The 17,470-nt window shown below is 45.3% G+C and overlaps 1 protein-coding gene across 1 annotated transcript in view; it reads left to right on the top strand.

Moving 5' to 3' along the window:
- The window catches only part of LOC117389450 (obscurin-like), a 71,012-nt gene that overhangs the window by 5,658 nt on the left and 47,884 nt on the right, over nucleotides 1-17,470 (top strand). Inside the window, exons 3-8 of the mRNA XM_033987128.2 lie at nucleotides 6,939-7,208; nucleotides 8,804-9,064; nucleotides 10,063-10,374; nucleotides 12,252-12,518; nucleotides 14,075-14,350; nucleotides 16,703-16,978. Of these exons, the coding sequence (XP_033843019.2) occupies nucleotides 6,939-7,208; nucleotides 8,804-9,064; nucleotides 10,063-10,374; nucleotides 12,252-12,518; nucleotides 14,075-14,350; nucleotides 16,703-16,978 (1,662 nt within the window). The remainder of the gene's footprint in view (nucleotides 1-6,938; nucleotides 7,209-8,803; nucleotides 9,065-10,062; nucleotides 10,375-12,251; nucleotides 12,519-14,074; nucleotides 14,351-16,702; nucleotides 16,979-17,470) is intronic.

Genomic DNA, 17,470 nt, shown 5'->3' with positions numbered 1-17,470 from the left:
GAGCAGTCTCGGTGCAGTGGTTGGGTCTAAAACCTGACTGGAAAACATCAATGGAATGGTTCATTTGGAGAAAGTTAATAAGCTGTTTCCAGGACTTTACCTTAAAACAGCAGATTTGAGATCAGTCGATAATCGTTCAGTATTGCGGCATCAACACTGCGCTTCTTTAAGGGAGGCTCGATAACCGCAGTTTTCAAAGCTCTTGGGGAATTTCCCAGATTGAAGTGACGTGTTAACTGTGCAAATGAGCGGTGACTGAGCACAGACTTTAGAAATCTAGAGCATGACACATGGAGGCAGCTGTAGATGAACTCGGAGTGGACAGTTTTGACAGTTACAGGTGCAGAGTGAGTCAGCTCTAAGTGTCTAGGTGGGTGCTGGGGTGAAACTTGGCTGTTAACTTGTTATTTTGAACTTTGGAGACGTAGACAGACTAATAAGGATCACTCAAACAAGTGTGAATGAAAAAAAACAACAACACCAGGTAACAACATTCTGACATTTAAAGCTCACACGTCAGTTTGGAGTAATATGGGTTCTTTAATGTGATTGAATCGTGACATGTCCTTAACACTATTCTGGCTTTTAAAGGAGAAACATTAACCATTATTAGGCCCGAGCTGAGGGACTAATTAAAACTGTATCTGAAGCCGCGAAAATCATAAAAAACAAGTAGTAAACGAGACCAAAGAAGCCACAGACTCGTATCGAAAATTAGAACTTGATAAGCTCGAATTTTGAGTGAAAAAATATCGAAAGACGGCTCAGTAGCGCCACCTCTGCAAATGATTTTCACGGGGCCAATGGGAGTTTAGACGGGGGAAATGATCAACGTAGAAAGATGAGACTCGGCCTGAAAAATAAAACGGGTACGGGACCTTCAGTGGCTCAATTCTGGGAAAAAACTTTAACCTAAAAAGTTGAGAAAGATGAATTTTTCCTTCAGTATTTTCCCACTGATCTGAAGGTTTGTGGTTCAAATCCGGCTCTCGACTTTAATATCATTAGTTGTAGCGGTCAGATCCATTGACCCACAGGTTGGTGGTGCAGTTCCAGCTCCCACAGATGAATGCTGCTGTTGTGTTCTCGGGCAAGACACTTAAACAATGAATGTTTGTATGAAAAGGTGACTGGTTCCATGATGTAAAGTGTAAAGTGTATGCAACGTGCTCTTAAACCCTCTTTGTATCATAAAAGAGGCTGTTCATAACTGTCGATGCATTTTAGGCATTTTATTTGATGAGAACCGCAAAGGAACAACCACGTGAGGCCATTTTTTTTGTCCAATTAGAAATGATATTAGATGAGAACCAGAGGGAACTTGTCTGAGACTATACCAGAGTTACCAGGCTTCACCGACCGAACCTGCACCAAGCGTGACTGAAAAAAACCTCCACAAACTGAGTGTATTTATGATAGTAGTGCTCCTCCGGTAACACGGGGTCGTCCCGTCCCCTCGGTCGTACACAAATAGAACCTCAACAGGGCTCGGACGGGTTTGAACGTGAAGATTTGTCGCTAAAATTCAGTACATTTTACGTGGAAAATAGCCCTGAGCAAACCCACAAACAATTTTTCTTCTTTTTTTAAAACCTAATTCCATGGAAACCGTGTACCAGGCAACGTTGGACTATACCAGAGTTGTTTTTTCTCTCATGGTTCAACCTGAGTGGGCGGAGCAAACAATTCAAACTTAACCGTGCTCCTCACTCCTGGTTCAAAATCCGTTCCAGGCCTTTAACCCTCTGGTGCACAGCGGTCACTGCAGTGGACAGTTACTAAAACAGAACTTTCTCTTTAAATGCATTGGTTTAAATGGTGGAGCTGCACATCAGACTCTAGAGTGCTCTCTGCTGCCACACTCCATTGAGGTCAATTCAGTGGTCAGTCGGTGTAACTGCAAGTAAATTTCTTTGGTTTTTAATTGTTTTTCTTATTCAGGCCTAAACATTGCGCCTAAACAGTGTTTAAATTTCCCCCAAAAAATTGTTGAAATGTTTTTCAAAGCATAAAAAGAAACATATGTCTGTATATTTACAATAGAACACAAGTTAATTCATTTTTACAGGCAGCTCACGATGTTGTTTCATGTCCTGAGAAGAATAAAAACACTTCAGGAAAAAAAGTCTTGACCAAGGCTTTCATTATTCAAGCATCAGAGGGTTAATGCTTTTCCAAAAACATATTTATAGTCCTGATACTCACTACCAAAAGGACTCGGTGCCAGAGTAAAGGCGGATCCTCTTTCCCGGCTCAGTCTCAGGGTTCAGTGGGTCACTAAAACTGCAGCTGCTGTGGTCCGAAGAGACGTCCAAATGTGATAAACAACATGGACGACTCTGCCGCGGCTCAAATGTGCGGGACCGAAACAAACACTCAAGTCACTCAAGTTTGGACACACTCGGTCTTTTTTTTTTTCTTTATTTCCACGATTAATCACATTGTTGGCGTCAAAGTTATGAATGAACAAATGTGGAAGATAGTAAACGAAAAATAAACTAAAAATAACTCGACGCAACTTGTATTAGATTTAAAATTATCAATGTGTAGCACCTTTAAGTGTAAACTACAGGGAAATAACAGGTACGTTTATGTCGTACTGTGAAGTTCATTTAGGTTCAACTATCGGAGTAAAATGTGAGTGAGAAGAACCAGAGAAATGAGTTTAAACTGCCGGATTATTATTGAACATTTTGGATATAGAAGATGAAGACGACAAACATTTAAGTTCAAAACCCTTTTTCACTTTAAAACTTTCCTCTGATTTAAATAATTTTCTTTTAGTTTTAGGTTTCTAGAATAATGTGTTGTGACCTTTTAGTTCTAGTTCAAGTTATTTCTTATCTGTTGGATTATTGAGTTAACTGTTTAATTTAAATCACATTTAGTTCTTTTCAAAGTTATTTAACCCTCGGGCGCACAGCGGTCACTGCGGTGGACAGCTACTAAAACATAACTTTCTCTTTGATGCATTGGTTTAAATGGTGGAGCTGCACATCAGACTCTACAGTGCTCTCTGCTGCCACACTCCATTGAGGTCAATTCAGTGGTCGGTCGGTGTAACTGCAAGTACATTTCTTTGGTTTTTGATTGTTTTTCTTATTCAGGCCTAAACGTTGCACCTAAACAGTGTTGAAATTTCCCCCAAAAAATGTTGAAATGTTTTTCAAAGCATAAAAAGAAACATATGTCTGTATATTTACAATAGAACACAAGTTAATTCATTTTTACAGGCAGCTCACGATGTTGTTTCATGTCCTGAGAAGAATAAAAACACTTCAGGAAAAAAAATCTTGACCAAGGCTTTCATAATTCACGCATCAAAGGGTTAAGGAAATGAAAAGTTGTATAAAACTAAAATGAATTCAGCAAAAGGCTCATTACACAGAATTAAGTCTTTTTTCTATGTGTTAATCCTGAGTCCACCACCTTTGTGCAGATGTTTGGGTAAATCCCACCAGTTCTAATGAAAACATAGTGTCCAGTAGAGGGCGCATGGCTCCTGGTGAGCGGCTCCATTTTGTTTCACACTCGGGGTTCTCAAAGTTCTCTCAGAGTTTACATGTTCAGTTTCTGGGCCAGGTTTGGACTTTTATGGACCTTTTTACATAGAGACTTGCACCGTAGCGAGATCCTCTAACTAAAGTCGTCCTGACCAAGTCTAAGTCGAGATCTGGGGGTCCTCAGGTACGACGCCTCATGTCACTGGTTTAATCCATCACTGAGAGAAGCTGATGTTGAGCCTTGTGCCAAAACTGAATAAAGTAATAAAATAAAACTGGTCTTGCCTCAGAACAGATATATCTCATAGGGTTTAAGTAACGTCTCTATGCGCCGTCTGCATCTAATTATGAAGCTTTTTTATCACCCGCAAAACAAGGAAGTAAATCCGTTGAGCCGTTTTCGCTGCAAATGTACGAAATGTGTTAGAAAAGTGAAATAACTTCGGACTCTTCAGACTTTTATTGCCATTTTCAGTGAACACAACTCACAAACTAGGAACTTTCTTCAGTGATAAAGTGAAAAATAAAACACAGAATAATAATAATATAGAAAAAAAATAGAAGTATAGTAAATATAAATACAAATAAGGGCATGCATAAAGTTAAAAAAGATTTAAAGAAAGATATGTTTAACCATTGCGTCACATCCAACTGTTTAAAATCTAGTTCTGTTCATGTTTTTAAGATCGTAAAAATCAGGTGCAGAGCCAAACACTAACAATTTGAAACTTAAACCCCAGAGTTATGCAACTGCGCGTGTTTATTTTAAAGCGTTGCCTCACAGAGCTGCACTCGGACGTCCTGAGGGCCCTGCAGAGTCGGTGGGTTTGGACATGTCTCTGAGGTCACATGCGACTGAGGCGAGAGTCGAGTTTCGCACATGATCCGCAGAAATCCACATTTAAGACTCCACTAAAAACATCAGCTCAGAGCCAGGGCTGAGGACGACTGTCATCGCCGTCTGTGCTGCGGTTTAGACTCGCTCCAGAGACTGTCAGAGGGTTTGTCTGGGTCTGCGGGTTTGTTCTGTGAGCCGCTTCAAGACGACGTTTTACTGACATGTCTAAAGGAGGAGGGGGGATTGTGCAAAATTGACTTCTTGGAGCTTTTTACCGTGTTATAACGTCTAGAAATGCTCCCACACGTACATTTTCCACACATATTTCAGAAACGTGATACAAAACAATATACTACGACTTCACAAACCTGATGTGAAGTTGTGCTAACGCTCTGAAGGGGGAGTGACGCAGCGAGCAAAGGAGGGGGGGGGGGGGGGGGGTCGTCCAGGTCTGATCCAGAGCAAAACCCAAAAGTAAATTCTGTCAACGGGACAAAAAGTTATAGGAGTGAAGATGTTTTGCCGAGTACGTGGCTCCGGGGGGTTATTTTCGTAGTGGAATTGATGGAATTTTTGATGCCCTGAACCTCGTCGTCAAAGAAAACTGCAAACTCACTGCACCTGAATGTGGAAATGTCAGGATTTGTTTTGTTTTTTTGTGTGTCCTGTGCTGTTTTTCCTCTCCTCTGTTTTTGAGACTGGATCAGGGCGGAGACTCTGGCACCACCTCCACACCAAACAATCGAGTCTTCACCTGTTTTAACACTCAGGGCCACAGCGTCTCTCACGTCCTCTCTCTTTCTCTCTTTCCTTCTCTCCCTCCCTCTCTCCGTACCTCTCTCCTTTCTCTCCTCCCTCCCTCCTTCTCTCCTCTCCCCTCTCTCTCTCTCTCTCTCTCTCTCTCTTTCTCTCTCTCCCTCTCCTCCCTCTCTCCTCTCTCTCTCCCTCTCTCTTTCTCTCTCTCTCCCTCTCTCTTTCTCTCTTTCCCTCTCCCTCCGTCTCTCTCCTTCCCTCTCTCTTTTGCTCTCTCTCTCACTCCCTCTGCCTCTCCTCTCTTGCCCTCTCTCCCTCCCTCTCCCCTTTCCTCCCTCTCTCTCTCCCTCTCTCTCCTTCCCTCTCTCCCTCCCTCTCCCCTTTCCTCCCTCTCTCTCCTTCCCTCTCTCTTTCGCTCTCTCACTCCCTCTGCCTCTCCTCTCTTGCCCTCTCTCCCTCCCTCTCCCCTTTCCTCCCTCTCTTTCCCTCTCTCCCTCTTTCTCTCCCTCTCTGTTTCTCTCTCTCCTTCTCTCCCTCCCTCCCTCTCTCCTCCCTCTCTCCCAGATCATCTTGTCACCTTCCATCATTCTTTCAGTCGTCTTCCTGTCCTGCTCTGGTTTATTCGTTTGCGTGTCCACGGCGTCTTTACTTTATTAAATTAACCCTGATGGCGCCGGAGCTGGAGGTTTGTTGATCCGTTCACTGATGTAAATACGACATGAGAGTTTTTTCTGTCACGTCCAATAATGTCTGAAAAACACCGATCGCTTCTGTCACATTGAAGCGTCTTTATTTGAGCGAAGAGCAGGATTCAGCCAGAGAAATTTAATGAACCACAACGTGTCGATTTGACCAAAATAACAGATGAGATCACGGTTTGATTTTTCTCGCCGTATCTTACTATAAATTATTTAACGGAATTACCAAAAAAAGCCGTACATTTATTGTAATTTTACGTCAGACTGTGGTCCTGAGCTGCTCTCACGCCGGTGTTGGTCCATTCTTTTATAAACTAATAATAACAATACATTTTATTTGTTGGTCGCCGTACATCAAGACACCAAAATAGTACAATACAAAACAAAACAGTGTAAAACGATTAAAAATACATAAAAATAAACAAACACAGATTAAAAGACAAAGTGCTTTTATGATCAGAGACGTCAGGGGGAGAAGGAGTTTTGAGTTTAGATCTGAAGTGTGAGAGTGAGTGTGTTTGTGTTTGCGGACGTCAGAGCGGCTGAAGGCTCCGCTCCCCATAGCGACGAGACGGGGAGGAGCGACAGGGAGGTGCAGGGAAGAGGAGGGAGCGGGATTTTGGACCCGTTGGCGTTTATGGAGTGATTAGTTTAGTTTAGTAGTCATCCCAAAAAACGAGGAGGACATTTTGTGGGGACCGGGCCTTCTCCCTTCACCTTCCACAGGCCGAGTCACTTTGTACTTTTAAACCCGCTCTTAAAACGCACTTTTTCTCTTTATCTTTTCACTGATATGTCGACTTTTATAGCGTTCAGTTTGTAGTTATTTATTTGTACGTCTGTCTTTTATCTGTGTTTTTAAAATGTCTGTTGTGTCCTGCACTTTGGTCAACTCTGTGGAAATAAAATTGGATCGGATTGGATCAGTTTCTCCGGTTTAACGCTCCGTACTCTTCACTAAACGGACTAGACCACATTACGTTGTTTATGGCTTGGAGTTTTGTCCGTTGGTGAACCGTTTTTTTGTCTTTGTAGGTTTGAAATAGACATTAATTTCATGTACAAATGCGTCTTAACATTCCCTAGAAGTGTCTCATTGTCTCCGATTTAAACACGCAAAATTCCGACTGACCCTGTTTTTCCCAGAGCCCCCGGTGCGGTTCAAACAGCCGCTCATCGACCTGGAGGTCTGGGAGCGGGACCTGGCCGTCCTGGAGTGCGAGGTGCCCGAGGACTCCGTGCCGATCACCTGGTACCTGGAGGACCGGCGCCTGCAGCCCGGCGCCAAGTACGACATGGAGCAGTGGGGCACGAAGAGACGACTGACCATCAGGGACATCGGGGTGGACGACGACGGGATCTACCTGTGCGAGATGCCCGACGGGGGGAGGAGCATCGCGGAGGTCGCCGTCAAAGGTCAGGTCCATTTTTTTATTTTTTTTTGGATACTGTGCGCTGACGTGTCGGGTTGGGGGCGGGGTTGTTCTGCATGTATGTTTGTGGTGGGATGTTCAGCGGCGAACGCGGTGACACAAAAAACAGTTTTAAGATTTGTCTGAAATGGGTCAAATCCTCCAGCTGAGGTGATCCTGAACAAGACGAACTCACAGGTTTGACCCAGAGACACTGAGGACGGGTCAAATGCAGAGGACACACACCCTCGTGGGGACAATAACGTGCACTTTAACCCAAGTATCGGTAATGTACGTGGTTTTTTCTGACAGTTGATCTCCCACAGCTCTTGGTCCTAATAGAAAAAACAAAAAAACTTCCAGACACTGCAGCAAAAACAAAAACACGCTCATGATGCAAACTCCATTAAAATCATTTAACTGTCGCGTCTCACATTAAAAAATAAACACTCACCTTTGTTCTGCTCAAACGTTGAGTTTCTGCTTTAAAGTGAATAAGGTTTGACTCCTCATTTCACTAAAACACAGTTAATGTTTTATTTTCGTCTATTTTCTTCTGTTATTTTAATTTTTTTTTTATTGGAAGAGGCTTATAATTTCACTTCCTGGCTGGACCGTAACATTAAAAAGCGCCAAAAACACGAAGGGAAGAAAAACTATAATGTCAAATCTGATGCTGCTCTACACATGATGACTCAGTCTGTATCTCTGCACTTAGAGCTGCACTGAGCTGGAAAAACACTTTTAGACTCTGCAGTGCGTCTTGGAATGATTTGCAGAGACTTGAACTTAAAGGATATGATCTCATTGGACTCATTTAAGAGACTTTTAATTGGTCTGTTGTTTTGTTTTGTGCGTGTGTGTGTGTGTGTGTGTGTGTGTGTGTGTGTGTGGGGGGGGGGTGTGTGTGGGTGTGTGTGTGTGTGTGTGTGTGTGTGGAGTGTGAGTCTGTGATGCTCCTTCTGTCCAAATGTGGAACAATTTAATATCTGAGACGGTGACTTTAAAACGGTTCAGATATTACATCAGTGGTAAATTGAACCTTTTTTAAAAATGGGAAAATGCTCTGGACTGTCTGAAAATGTAAAGGACAGTGGTGCAAAACTGACATAAATGTAGAAGTGTTTCCACCAGAACAGCTGCATTTGACATGATTAATCCAATAATTATGGTTCTCATTTGCTGATGTGCTAGTGTTCTTTTGTTTTTTTGTTGTTTCTTTGTTTGTATGTTTTTAATTTTATCTGCATAAAACAAAAAAATGACTAAAAATAATGAAAAAAAGGAAAAAAAACGGCCAAAAATATGTTTAAATTACACAATAGTTATGATTAAACTAAGAAATATAAATGACAATATCTTTATTTTTAAAAATTATGGTCACTGTCAGAAAAATGTCTTCCTTCTGCATAAATTTTCTCATTTTGTACAGAATTTTCTTTGTTGTTGACCCGAGTAAAAGGATTTAGTTTTAAATCTCAGCGCTGCTTCGTGTTTTTGAAGCCTAAACGTCGTCTCAACTGTTTAACTGTAAAACTGTGACAAAGAAAACCACGAAACTGCGTCACATTCACTTTAAACTGTCTGGTCTCACGTCAGGCACCATCGTGAGGAAGCTGCCCCGTAAAGTGGACGTCCTGGAGGGGGAGAACGCCGCCTTCTGCGTGGAGGTGGAGAAGGAGGAGATGGACATCCACTGGTACAAAGACGGCGTGGAGCTGAGGGAGACGCACCAGACCATCCTCAAGTCGTTCGGACGCACTCACATCCTGGTCTTCGTCAACACCATGCCCCAGGACACGGGGCAGGTCATGTTCTTCGTGGGACGGTCCAAGACGTCCTCCCAGCTCAGGGTCAAAGGTGAGAGGGAAAAACATTCAAGACGACGCGAAAAGTGTCACAGGGCGGCAGAACTACTGGAAATGTTACAGTTTAGTGGGTGATTTTGCAGTGATTTCGCCTTCGTCTGATACTTTTAATGGTGCACTGTGGAACTTCTGCTTGTCTCCATGGCGATGTTGTTGCTTTGCCTTTAATTTTCCACAGATTGGCTTTTAAATGTCGCTCATTTCTCTGCCATGTGCCCCTCCTCTGTCCCTCCTCTGTCCCTCCTCTGTCCCTCCTCCGTCCCTCCTCTGTCCCTTCTCTGTCCCTCCTCCGTCCTTCTTCTGTCCCTCCTCCGTCCTTCCTCCGTCCCTTCTCTGTCCCTCCTCTGTCCCTCCTCTGTCCCTCCTCTGTCCCTCCTCCGTCCCTTCTCTGTCCCTCCTCTGTCCCTCCTCTGTCCCTCCTCCGTCCCTTCTCTGTCCCTCCTCCGTCCCTCCTCTGTCCCTTCTCTGTCCCTCCTCCGTCCCTCCTCTGTCCCTTCTCTGTCCCTCCTCCGTCCTTCTTCTGTCCCTCCTCCGTCCTTCTTCTGTCCCTCCTCCGTCCTTCCTCCGTCCCTCCTCCGCCCCTCCTCCATCCCTCCTCCGTCCCTCCTCTGTCCCTCCTCTACCCCTCCTCTGTCCCTCCTCTGTCCCTGCTCCGTCCCTCCTCTGTCCTTCCTCCGTCCTTCCTCTGTCCCTCCTCCGTCCCTGCTCCGTCCCTCCTCTGTCCTTCCTCCGTCCTTCCTCTGTCCCTCCTCCGTCCCTCCTCCGCCCCTCCTCCGCCCCTCCTCCGCCCCTCCTCTGTCCCTCCTCCGTCCCTCCTCTGTCCCTCCTCACACTTTACACATTACAGGCAAATCTAAAACACTTGGAGACAAAAGGTGCTGCACGCTCCTCCAGAAAAGTTACACAGAGCATCTTTAAACCTCAGCTAACACGTTTGAAAGCATGGTTTTATCACTGACTGTCTCGTTCTGTCCTTCGCCTCCGGTCCAGCGGCGCGTCACTGCCCCCCCAGCGCTCCGGTCGGCGTGCAGATCAACACGGAGCGAGCCAACGCCGCTCTGCTCTCCTGGATCCCGGCTCAAGATTCTCGGAAAAACCCTCCGTCCGGGTACGTCCTGGAGAGGCAGGAAGTGGGCACGGGCTCCCAGGAGTGGCTCCAGTGCCTGACCACGGACTCGGCGACGTCCGTGGAGATCCTGGGCGACAGCGTTCCCTGCGAGGCCGACTACCGCTTCAGAATCTGCAGCGTCAACAAGTACGGCAAGAGCAACAACGTGGAGTTCCCCCGCACCGTCCATCTAGGTGAGCGTCAGGAGGCCGAGGGTGGAGGTGTGTTTAAAGTGAGACTCAACCGTGGACGTAGTTAACGCAGGAGACGGCGCGTTCCAAAACTCCGTCCCTTCTCTGTCCCTCCTCTGTCCCTCCTCTGTCCCTCCTCCGTCCCTCCTCTGTCCCTCCTCCGTCCCTCCTCTGACCCCTCCTCCGTCCCTCCTCCGTCCCTCCTCTGCCCCTCCTCCGTCCCTCCTCTGACCCCTCCTCTGACCCCTCCTCTGACCCCTCCTCTATCCCTCCTCCGTCCCTCCTCCGTCCCTCCTCCGTCCCTCCTCTGTCCCCTCCTCCGTCCCTCCTCTGTCCCTCCTCCGTCCCTCCTCTGACCCCTCCTCTGACCCCTCCTCTGACCCCTCCTCTGCCCCTCCTCCATCCCTCCTCCGTCCCTCCTCCGTCCCTCCTCCGTCCCTCCTCTGTCCCTCCTCCGTCCCTCCTCTGTCCCTCCTAGTTAACGCAGTAGACGGCGAGTTCCAAAACAGGAGGTGAGAATGAGCGTGAAGTGGTTTCCTCTGGTTGCAATTCACTTTCTATTGAACAAAACGCCGTCTCTCTGTTTAACTCCTGTCAGACTCGTTAAAATGTTCACACAAACCTGCTCCTCGCTCCTGTTTAAGTTCCTGTTTACATTTTGTTAATTAGCAGAGCTTTAGCTGAACTTTTAACAGATCATAACGTATTCTCACTCCTCAGCTGTTTGATTTGTCGTGTGACGGTACAATTCTTCCAAAAAAAAAAGTTACAAATACATTTTTTTTACACGTACAACTTTGTAATTTTACACGTGCAAATCATGAAAATTATGCTTTCACGAGTTTTGAGACGTTTGTTGCGCCGCGTTTGTGTCAAAATGATTTGTAAGTGCCACGACCGACAGCAGGGGGCGGAGCTAGAGCGGGCTGGGGTCGCTCTGGCAATGGCGAAACTGGTTTATCTACAGTAAAGGAGTAAAACGAAAATTGTAAGTGTAAAAAAAAATATTTGACATAGTTTGGAACAATTGTAACTTCATACTCCACCTTTAAATATATTTGACAGGTTTATGTACTGGAAATACTCACTTTTAAATAACGTACTTTTAGTTTCGTAGCCGTAGCCTCAGACTTTAGGCCGAATGTCCTAGAGGAGCCACTAATTTGCAGCACGTGTCTCTCAAACGCAGAAAACAAAATATATAACTTGTTTTACTGGAGATATAAGAGTTTGGTGCTTCAACTGTTATAGATATTTGCAGTCTCTCGTTGCACTGCGTTATTCATTATTATTGTTTTCCTTTTTCACTCGTGAGCCGCCATGTTTTTTTTGTTTTTTTACCCAAATGTACCACGCGTCTGATTGGTTAATCTGCCTGTCAATCACTCCCTCGGGAATCAGGGAATCAGGATACAGATGTCGTTTGTTGAGTCTTTAAATGTTGTTGTGTATATCTACCTCTAAGTATTTTATTTTATTTTTAAGCATATTTTTTTACTTTATACATATCTTTTTTACTTTATACATATCTTTTTTACTTTATACATATCTTATTTGTACTTGTTCAGTTTTTGTTTCTACTTTTTGAGCTGAATTCACTGACAATGGCAAAAAAAAAAGTCTTCTGATTCTGATTTAATTGTTTAAAGTCTAAATGTCTGATACCACTGTCCCTCCTCTGACCCCTCCTCCGTCCCTCTTCTGTCCCTCCTCCGTCCCTCCTCTGTCCCTCCTCCGTCCCTCCTCTGTCCCTCCTCTGCTCCTCCTCTGTCCCTCCTCTGCTCCTCCTCTGTCCCTCCTCCGTCCCTCCTCTGTCCCTCCTCTGCTCCTCCTCTGTCCCTCCTCCCTCCCTCCTCCCTCCCTCCTCCGTCCCTCCTCAGTCCCAGTGGCGAGGATCCAGGCTCCGCTGCAGGACGCTCTGGTCCCGGAGGGGCAGGACGCCATCTTCTCCATCGAGCTCACGGCCTCCATCATCGGGACCTGGTTCATAAACGGGACTCAGATCCAGGAGGACGAGCGTTTTTCCATGAGAAGAACCCGGACACACCAGTCCCTGCGGATACGCGGAGTACGAGACACGGACAACGGGGCGGAGATCACGTTTATCGCCTACGGGATCAGGGACTCTGCCGCTCTCTATATACAAGGTAAAACATGCTAACATGCTAACATGCTAACAGTTTTAAATGTAACTTTTTACATCGTCAGTGTTTTATTCACTTGTTCTTAAAGGAGATTTTACATGTTATTTGGTTTTTCTGATGCTTTTTGGGACTTTCTATCCTTTTATAACGTTCCCTCATCAAAAACAGGCCTGAAGGTTTTAAATGTCGTCCTTGTACAACAACAAATTCGTCCTTTTACAGCCTTTTAATTATTGGACAATTCGTTGTTTTTCTTGCAGACTCACTTTGCCGTACTTAGCTCTGTGTTTGGTTTTCTCGCGAGCCACATGAAATGACATGGCGGGCCGCGTTTGGCCCCCGGGCCTCGAGTTTGACACATGTGATGTACAATTTAAAACAGGCGTCAAAGTCAAATTCACTGTGGGCCAGAATTAAAAACTGAGACAAATTTACGGGACAAACTCAATATTTGTAGAAAAATGGACTGGACCTGATGTGTGATGTTTAAATATGGAAACAACTCAAGCTTCATATTATAAACAGAGAAATTAAATGTGAAATAAAAGACGCATCAGTAGTATTCATTTCTTATTTAAATAGATTATGTCTCTGTCTGTAGCCTTTCAAGTTCCTTTTTAAAGTAAATCTTTTTTTCACAAGCCATCAACAAAAAAACATAAAATTAATCATTTCATTCACTGAAAATTCAACTTTCAAACTCTGCCTTACTCTTGGACTGAACTGCGTGCCATACGAGCAAAGCATTCTGGGATTTGTAGTATTAGTCTTGTAACGAAGACCAAAGAGACAGAACTCGGGGAAAAGTTTAACAATGTTTATTAACAGTTTTAAATTTGCAAAATCGACCAGGGAGTTGAGAGAGGGGGGTTGCCGTGGTGTAGAGCGTGAGCAGTACAGGCAGAAGGGAGCTGGGTCGGAGACGGAGGAGCTGGGCGGGTCCAGGGGGCGGGATCTGACGAGGAGCAAAAATATCCAACTTAGAAATGAGTCACAAAGAGCAAAAAAAACATGAAACTGAGCCAAGCAGAGTCGTTTACAGTGCGGATACGCGGACGATGTGGTGGCGAGTGTCAGGTCCCGCCTCCCTTTGTCCGCCCCAGGTGCGATTAGCTCCAGGTGTGTGTGGGAGGAGCCCAAATCTCCGGGCCAGCTCCAGGCTCAGACGCAGAAGGGAGGGGGAAGACAGTACAAAAAGGCAGCACAGACTGGAATTTTGCTCTATAAACCGGCGGGCCAGCTCTAATGCACGTTTGATATGAATTCACGGGCCAAATATAATTACACCGCGGACCAGATTTGGCCCCGGAGCCTGAGTTTGACATATGTGCTCTAAAGCGTGGAGAGCAAAGGGAGGGGGATTTTCAAAACAGTAAAAGGATCGATGGTACGTCCGAAAAATGTGTACTCCAAAGAGTCTTTAATGAAAAAAAAAAAAGATAACTACATTAAAAAATACAAAACTACTTTTAATTCATTACTAATTATATAATTCTCTGTTGTAAATGTCAGAAAGTACAATATTGTTCATGATTACTTGTCGTTATTATCTCCCACAGCTCCTCTGGTGAAGTTCTTGCCTCTGTCTGAGATGGACAGGAATAAGTTTGTGGAGATGGGGAACCCCATCGTCTTATACTGTGAGCTGTCAGACCCCGCGGCCCCCGTGCACTGGTACAAGAACGGAGTCGAACTACAGACCACCGAGGCCCTGCACATCCAATCAGAGGGCACCATGAGACGCATCGTCATCCAGTCGGCGGAGTTCTCACACTCCGGCGTTTACTGCTGCGACGCCATCGATGACGTCATCCGGTTCAACGTAGAAGTGGAAGGTAAGGACCGAGTTTAGTTTGGGTTTTTACAGGAAATATCAGGTTTGTGAGCAGCTGTTTGGTATTAAAGCTGAACTGAGTAACTTTTCACTGTTCTTTCCTCTGGGGCTACTGTCAGTGAAACACTAAAGGAAATAGTCCAGTTGAAATGTGCATTTTGACCAGGTTTATTTCTGCATTAGTCCTTCTGTAGTCCTGGTTCAGTCTTGGTTTAGTCCTGGTTTTGTCCTGGTTTTGTCCTGGTTTAGTCCTGGTTTAGTCCTGGTTCAGTCTTGGTTTAGACCTGGTTCAGTCCTGGTTCAGTCCTGGTTCAGTCCTGGTTCAGTCCTGGTTTAGTCCTGGTTCAGTCCTGGTTCAGTCCTGGTTCAGTCCTGGTTTAGTCTTAGTTTAGTCCTGGATCAGTCCTAGTTTAGTCCTGGTTCAGTCTTGGTTTAGTCCTGGTTTTGTCCTGGTTTTGTCCTGGTTTTGTCCTGGTTTAGTCCTGGTTCAGTCTTGGTTTAGACCTGATTCAGTCCTGGTTCAGTCCTGGTTCAGTCCTGGTTCAGTCCTGGTTCAGTCCTGGTTCAGTCCTGGTTCAGTCCTGGTTTAGTCCTGGTTCAGTCCTGGTTCAGTCCTGGTTTAGTCCTGGTTCAGTCCTGGTTCAGTCCTGGTTCAGTCCTGGTTTAGTCCTGGTTCAGTCCTGGTTTAGTCCTGGGTTAGACCTGGTTCAGTCCTGGTTTAGACCTGGTTTAGTCCTGGTTTAGACCTGGTTCAGTCCTGGTTTAGTCCTGGTTTAAGTTTGGTTTATTTGTCTTTGACTCATTTCTCGTCTTAATGATTTTGTTCCTTTGATCCTTTGCAAATCTTCATTTTTCCACATTTGACTGATCTGCAGTGACAAAAATAAAACCTAAACCCTTTGCAGCTTGTTCTTTGATAAAATCAGGTTTGAAACAGACAAAACATTTGACAGGAGCTCAGACTCAGTGGGTGTAGCTGATGGAGGTGCCACGTTGCTCCAGATTCTTTCCGTTGTGAGTCTGTTCTGACCGTGGAGACTTTTCTCTCGATAAACGCTTCATTATCGACGTAACACAACAGGGTGACAAAACATACAACAGCACGAAAAAACATACAACAGGGTGACAAAACATACAACAGCACGACAAAACATACAACAGCGTGACAAAACCTACAACAGCGTGACAAAACCTACAACAGCGCGACAAAACCTACAACAGCGCGACAAAACATACAACAGCGCGACAAAACCTACAACAGCGCGACAAAACCTACAACAGGGTGACAAAACCTACAACAGCGCGACAAAATCTGGCTGTAGTGATTTTTTCTTTTACTGTGGAGGATTCCTGGACGACTGAGGGATTAAACACACAAAGTGGACTAAGTGAGTTTGACGTCACCCGTTGAGTTCAGCTTCAGTCAGATTAAACTCATCGAGGCTGGTAGTTATAGCGTAGAGTATCATAGCAACCAAACAGCCAATCAGGAGCGAGGCTGTCAAAGTTTAGGGTTAGCTCCTTCCTCTTAGCAACGCTGTCAATCAAACCCGTTGCTAACGCTAGCTCAGGGAAAAGAAGGCAGCGGATTTGTCTCTTATTAATGTTCATATCTTGGACATATTTAAGAAGAGGAAAGAGGGAAGGAGGGAGAAAAGAGAGGGAGGAAAAGAGGAGAGTGGAAGAGAGGAAAGAGGGAGGGAGGAGAGGGAGGAAAGAGTGGCAGAGAGGAAAGAGAGAGGAAAGATGGAGGGAGGAAAGAGTGGCAGAGAGGAAAGAGAGGAAAGATGGAGGGAGGAGAGAGTGGTAGAGAGGAAAGAGAGAGGAAAGACGGGGGGAGGAAAGAGTGGTAGAGAGGAAAGAGAGAGGAAAGATGGAGGGAGAGAAGAGGAAGTAGGAAGGAAAGACAGGAAAGAAGAAGGGAGGAAAGAGTGGTACCAAGAGAGGGAGAAGGGGAAAGGGGGGAGGAGGAGAGAGTGGTTGAGAAGAAAGACATAGGGAGGAAAGCTGTCAATCAAACCTGTTGCTAACGGTAGCGGGAGCGACCTCGAGGAAAAAAAGATGATTTGTCTCTTTATTAATGTTCATATTTTGATGTACGGACACGATGACGAAATAAAAACACCAGAATGACGTAGAGCGGGTTAAGACGAACGTTTTAAGACACGGACGGAGTCGATGGAGCGGAAAACGTGCCCATGATCACCTCCTGTTTATGCTAGCAGATTAGCTATATCCATTTACATACACAGTCTACGCTTCATCCACGAAAAGTTACTCAGTTCCGCTTTAAGCTTTTCCTGATCTTCCAGCTCGGAGAACTTATTTTGCACTACATTCCGCTCACCTGTAGCTCCGCCCGTGAGGTTTTCAGCCGTGCCAGAGGCTGAGAGGAGCAAAACCGTGCACCGCGGTCGGCCTCTCCTTTTACACTGCGAGGTGTCCGAGCCCTCGGCGCAGGTCCAGTGGTACAAAGACGGGTCCAAGGTCCCTCCTCAGACCGGACTCGAGGTTCTGTCGGAGGGTCGGGTCAGATCGCTGCTCGTTCACGCCGCGGAAATGTACCACTCCGGACTGTACTGCTGCAAAACCAAAGGAGACGCCGTCAGCTTCGATGTAGACGTCACAGGTGAAGTCTTTTACCGACTAAACACTAACAGCGTCTTACCGCGCTTTTTCTTGGCTCATTTCTTGGCTTTTTCTTAATCAAATGCTTCTTAACGAGCCGCTCTTTTGGTCTAACCGTTTAAATGTCCCGTTACTGATCAGACTTTACTTATACGTGAAAGTGAAAGTGGAATCTTCTGTTGTCCCGGGCCGACGTGTGAATGACGGTGGTTGTTGGAAAATGGCAGCCACAGTTTTTGTCAGTCAGTCTCAGGGCAGCTGTGGCTCTGGCGAAAGAAGTGCCCAACTGTGAAGACTGAATGAATAACTTTGTAAGAGTAAAAAACTAATTGGACAAGTGACTGGAGCGAATTTAATCTAATTTGAAGGACAAAATATTAAATCATGTTTAGAATTCGGTCTTTTTAAAGGACAGACCCAAAAATGAGACAAACTAAATCAGATCTGAACGAACGGTGCAAGAAACACAAAAGTTTAAATCAGTTCATATCGT

Source organism: Periophthalmus magnuspinnatus, chromosome 21, assembly GCF_009829125.3.
Source record: "Periophthalmus magnuspinnatus isolate fPerMag1 chromosome 21, fPerMag1.2.pri, whole genome shotgun sequence".
NCBI classification, from domain to species: Eukaryota; Metazoa; Chordata; class Actinopteri; order Gobiiformes; family Gobiidae; genus Periophthalmus; species Periophthalmus magnuspinnatus.
Note: the sequence above shows the minus strand (reverse complement) of the source record. Positions and strands in the feature narration are given on the sequence as shown.